This window comes from Lactuca sativa, chromosome 4 (genome assembly GCF_002870075.4).
Source record: "Lactuca sativa cultivar Salinas chromosome 4, Lsat_Salinas_v11, whole genome shotgun sequence".
Taxonomy (NCBI): domain Eukaryota; kingdom Viridiplantae; phylum Streptophyta; class Magnoliopsida; order Asterales; family Asteraceae; genus Lactuca; species Lactuca sativa.
This window is the reverse complement of record NC_056626.2, coordinates 169,140,403-169,146,033: the sequence shown is the minus strand read 5'-3', so window position 1 is coordinate 169,146,033 and position 5,631 is coordinate 169,140,403. Positions and strand designations below refer to the sequence as shown.

General features: G+C 38.9%; 1 protein-coding gene across 1 annotated transcript; it reads right to left on the bottom strand.

Moving 5' to 3' along the window:
* Positions 1–2,003: 2,003 nt before the first annotated feature.
* LOC111906824 (uncharacterized) lies at positions 2,004–3,653 on the bottom strand. Its single transcript, XM_052771025.1, has 3 exons — positions 3,621–3,653; positions 3,393–3,460; positions 2,004–2,934 (listed from the first exon to the last, which is right to left on the bottom strand). The coding sequence occupies exons 1-3, from the start codon at positions 3,651–3,653 to the stop codon at positions 2,004–2,006; spliced, it is 1,032 nt and encodes a 343-aa protein (XP_052626985.1).
* Positions 3,654–5,631: the final 1,978 nt, after the last annotated feature.

The window sequence follows — 5,631 nt, the reverse complement described above, 5'->3', positions numbered from 1 at the left end:
TGTGACCTGCCATCACAAACCAAGCGCGCTTTGTAGCGCTCTAGTGACCCATCAGCTTTAGTTTTGTGCTTAAAAATCCACATGAAGCGAATAATATTCATATTTAGACGCCGATGTACCAAATCCCAAGTATTATTATCGATAAGAGCGTTAAACTTGTCAGTCATGGCATGGTTCCATTTCGGTACGGACATGGCTTCGGTTGGATTGCGGGGTAAGGGAGCTATGGCGGTGGTAGTGGTAGTGGAGGTGTGAAGAGAAGTGAGTTGTTTTGTTTTGGTGATCCCAAACATGCTGCGAGTGGTCATGGTGCAAGTGGGTAGATGAGGAGGGGAGTCAGGAGAAGGCTCGACATGTGTTTGGGTAGTAGTCGACTGAGTGTGTGATGGTCAGCGTCGTGAGTAGGTGTGGAGTAAGGGTGGTACGCCGACTGTGGTGGAAGGAGGTGGGGTTGTAGGTTGGGAGGAAGAGGGTAGTGGGCTGCTGTAAGGAGAGGTGTGAGGAAGAATAGGAGGGGACGATGTAGTTTGGGCGGTGGGATAAGAAACTGAATCCCAGACAGTATGATGTAAGTCAGAATGGAGAAAGTTGTATGTTGGTGGAGACGAATGGAGTTTGGCGAATAGGAAAACATGTTCGTCAAAAATGACATGTCGAGAGATAATGATTTTACGGGAAGAAAGATCATAGCATTTGTACCCCCTATGATTGGAGGGGTATCCGAGAAACACACATGGGGAGGACCGGTTTTGAAGTTTGTTGATGGAAGTGGAAGGTGTTAAAGGGAAGCATAAGCAACCGAAGACTTTAAGGTTATTATATGTGGGGTGTTTGCGAAAAAGAAAAAGGTAGGGGCGGAATAGTGTTTAGTTTTGTGTGGAAGTATGTTGAGAATGTATGTGGCCATTTAAATGGCATGGTGCCAAAAGGAGGTGGGCAAAGAGGCATGAGAAAGTCGGGTGCGAACCATGTTGTTAATTGTGCGAATGGTTCTATCGGCTTTTCCATTTTGAGGTGATGTGTGAGGGTAAGAGAATCGGAAAGCCATGCCGTTGGATGTACAAAAATTGTGAAAGAATTGGTTGTTGTATTCTATGTCGTTATCACATTGAAAGGTTTTTTTTGGGCGTTCAAATTGAGTGGTGATATGTTTGTGAAAAGCAAGAAAGATGGAGAAAACTTGTGATTTGTTAGACAGGGGAAAAGTCCATAGGTAATTTGTGAAATCATCAATAAGCAAGACATAATAGCGGTGACCTCCCGAACTAAGCACGGGGGAGGTCCAAAGATCACTATGGACAATATCAAAAGGTATACAGTTAAAAGATGTAGAAGCATAAAAAGGTAATTTTATTTGTTTTCCAAACACACAAGACTGACATATGTTTTTATTGGAAAAAGAACGAACAGAAATAAAGTTGTTTTTATTAAAAATGTGTAAAGAAGAGGAGTCGAGATGTCCCAAACGACGACGCCAAAGGTCTTGAGACAGAGCAGCAAAAGCAGATGGACTAGTAACTTGTGCATTTGGTTGTGTGAGAGGGTAAAGATCTTCGGTGCTATCACATCGCAGGATAGGAATCTGCGTTCAGTAATCCTTCACAAGTAAACCAAAAGGGTCAAATTCAACAGCAACGGAATTATCTGTTGTAAGGCGATGAATAGATAACAAGTTTTTAATAAGATGAGGAGCATGTAAGATATTATAGAGTTTGAGAGGAGGGAAGGGGGTGGAAGTGTGGTGTGTCCGGAGCCATGTATCGGAATGTAAGAGTCGTTGCCAACAACGATATGGTTTGGTCCGTTATTATTGAAATAAGTTGAGATTTTACCTGTCATGTTTGCCATGTGATTTGTCGCGCCCGTGTCAGCGTACCAGTTGGGGTCGGGGTTGAGTGTCATGGTATGCATGGCTTGCTTAATTTTGGTAGGGTTGTACGAAGCTTCTGAGGTGTAAGCATGTGCCGGAGAAGGTCTGAGAATGCCAGCGGCAAGAGGGCGTGTCATCGGGTATCGCTATTGTGGTGCAGTGGGATAAGGAGCGGTGGAGTGGTCCATGTTGGTTCATTCCAGAAATACCATGGAGGCTGTTGGGAGTAGGAGAAATCGCGCCCACATCCGCATCCCCGTCCTCTGCCCTGTCCACTTCGACCCCGCCCACGATAAGATCCATCCGAATGGCCCCGACCAGAGGACCGGGGCTGCTGCGACTGAGAATATGTTATGTTGTCTCGCTGATCAGAGGAAGTTGTGCCGACGGCGTTCGCTGTTGGTGCGGTGATGGAGGCGGTGAGGGCGGTGACGGGTGGGTTATGCAACGATTTTTTGGTTTCATCGAGACAAAGTTTAGAGCGGGCGGTGTAGAAGTTGGGTAACAGAGTGGATTGTTGGAGAAGAGTGGCGATGTTGTCGTATTGATCCGAGAGCCCGGAGATAAGCTGTAGAACAAGCCGTTGATTGTCTACAGGAGCCTCGACATTAGTTAGCTGATCAGAAAGATTTTTAACTTCTTGGCAATATGTCACCATGTTAGGAAAGTTTTCGAGCTTGACATTTGCTAATTTCTGGTGAAGGTGGAGAGCACGAGCTAGTTTACTGTCTATAAAGATGTTTTCAATGGCCTTCCAGGCGGCGAAAGCGGTGGTTCCTGGCGAGAGAATGGTTATGAGGAGATCTTTAGAAATCATCTCGTATATCCATTGTAACACAATGGCATCCAGGTGTGACCACTGTTCATCGTCTTTAGGATCTTTTTCTTTGGCAGAAGTAGATGAAGCAGGTGGAATGATATGATCAAGAACCTGGAACGCACGATAGTGTATCTTGAAAAGTTTGGCCCAAGATATGTATTGGTTGTCATCCGTATCAAGGAGGATTCGTATGTAATTCTTGATGTTCGTGACAATGACTACAGGATGAAGGGGGTTGTCGGTCCTGTCATTAAAGAGTGGTGGAGGTGATCAAAAGAAGGAGAATGAGAAGAGAGGGAGAGAGGCGTTTAAGGTTAGCGCCAATTAGGAAGGGACGTAATGCTTTGATACCATAATAGAATATGTGATAAGGCCAAAATCAATCCCCCTCTCATTGATATCGGTGTATATATATACAAAACAACATTACATTTGACCAACTCATAATATAACATAATTACAAAAACAGACTAGTCTAATACAAATTCCTCAAACTTTCACCTGACACTCTTCTAAGATCTTTCTTAAAAACTAATCATGGCTATACTTAATAGAGAAAAGGTAAAACAAAAACATTATAAGGGTATTATTACCACAAATCCCAGCAACAAAACATCATAATGATACACAAACATAGATTTTTTTACTTTAATTATTTCTATTCTGCCATTTGTGCGACTACGATGTGATAAAAAAAAGTACAAAACTTTTATCATCACAACTGGTTTCTCAGGAGTAAAAATGTGAATCACTTGATCCTTCACCATATCCTGCAATAACATTGATGTTTAGTTTCTAATAACTGTTCTATAACATTTTTTCCTTTCTATATGTGTATTTTGCTCATAATAGCAATGTGTTAGTGTGGAAAAAAGTGAAAATGCAACGTTATAATAAAAAAATGCTATATTAAACATTTGAATGGAGTACCTTGTTATTTCTTGCATGTCTATTTTTCTGCATGTTCAGTTACATTAACCGACTATATACACCAAATTTCACCAAAAAAATATGAAACATAAGACAAATAAACATCATTACTGAACTAAATATCTAAATTAATTTTGTTTGGTTATGATGTAACCAATAGAATATAATATTTTTTTCCGACTTAAAGAAAATTAATTTTAAGATTGAATTCAATTTGTATTTCAAAATTCGATCACATGGACAAACCCAAAGAAAAAACATGATACTTGATAGACAAAATTGGAAAATAATTAAACACAGTTTAAAAGTAAGAAAAATGGTTAGTTAACTTAATCGATTTCTGTCTCATCTTTTTATTCCCACCAGATCAGATTCAATGCAACTAAAGTGCCATAAATTCAAAAATAAATAGTAAGAGAAAATAATTAACATAAACTTACATTGCATTGTCATCTTCTTCAAAGTTCAAATGGATGGTGATGGTCTACCATATTGTAGCTTTTCTGGGGAGATGTGGGCAGCAACAAATTAACATCATGTGACAAAACCCTACCTAGTTTTGGTAAAATTCCAAAAATGCCCTTATTCCCCTTGACTTAGGGTAATTTTCCCAGCAAATTTAATGACTTTTCTCTACCATTTTGCCTTTTATCTTATTAACATCATGTGAAAAAAAAACCCCGACTTAGTTTTGGTAAAATTCCGAAAATGCCCTTATTCCCCTTAACTTAGGGTGATTTTCCAAGCAAATTAAATGAATTTTCTCTACCATTTTGCCTTTTATCTTATTAACATCATGTGACAAAACCCCACCTAGTTTTGGTAAAATTCTGAAAATGCCCTTATTTCCCTTGACTTAGGGTAATTTTCCCAGCAAATTTAATGACTTTTCTCTACCATTTTCCCTTTTATCTTATAAATTTAATAATATAGTCTTAAATTTAGGATGTTACGGTATTGTTGCATTCAGAAAGAGATACTCTCTTCTCAATAATAGCATCTAAAAGAGGTTATGATATTTTCAGAACAATTCCAGTATAAGAAGTCATCATGACAGAATCTTTAGAGCCAAAATCAGATTTATTGTAGGATAAATGGAAAAGTATCATATTATCCCTAAATTTCTCAAATTATTATCTGATTGTAATTCTTGAAATCATAATAATTACTTAAGAAAAGAAAATCCAAACATCCCTTTTTATATTTGCTCCAAAAGATACAATGAATACCAACTACTTCCTACTTTGAACTTTGAAGTAGTGTTTGGGATTTGCAAAACATACCTTGAGAAATTTGAGTCTAAATCCAATGGCAACAACTAGAAACGGAGACTTATATCAACAATTTAGGTGAAGAGTCTTCTAAAAGGGGAAGTCATGAAGCTGTAACCATTTCGCCTTAAAAATGCAACCTCATGCCTTGCTTCCACCATGTCCATGCCTTCAAACATTGTATCTTCTCCACCCAACAGATGACACTATGTGCACATACCCTTGAAAGAAAATGCTCATATTTGTGACAACCTGAAATTTCCATTCTGAACCAACCATTTGAAGCCAATAGAAGTAGAACAGTTACAGTGAAAACTCAGATTTCGAGTATAAGTTTGGCAGTTTTCAGGATTTTACACTTAAGGAGATATTAGGAGAGTGGATGCACTAGGGTTTTGTGCAACACTGTTATTCCAATACTCTAGGATATTAGAGTTCGTTCCAGGAATAAAAATATTTTCTGCCAAAAATATCTCAGGACTATAAATAGAATTCTGAACCAAATTGGTTCATTAGTTGAATTCCAATTAGAGAAAAGCCAAATTCTCTCTCACGGATCTTCGGGTTTTTATCCCAAATTGTGAGTAACTCTTTCTAGTAGTGTTAGAAAGCTTTAAATGTGTTCATAACATAGATTACATAGCTAAATCATCCGATTTAGGAGTTTACTCCCCAAGGTGTTCTTGGGCGGTAAACTCCCGAAACTAAGCCTAGATTGTCCCCCGTGATTAGTAACTACC

Excerpts from the sequence above, each read along its gene's own strand:
- LOC111906824 (XM_052771025.1), bottom strand. The coding sequence starts at position 3,653 with ATGCAGAAAAATAGACATGCAAGAAATAACAAG. Across the intron at positions 3,461-3,620 it reads GACATGCAAGAAATAACAAG|GATATGGTGAAGGATCAAGT; the intron begins GTACTCCATTCA and ends ATGTTATTGCAG. Across the intron at positions 2,935-3,392 it reads GTTGTGATGATAAAAGTTTT|GACCGACAACCCCCTTCATC; the intron begins GTACTTTTTTTT and ends CTTTAATGACAG.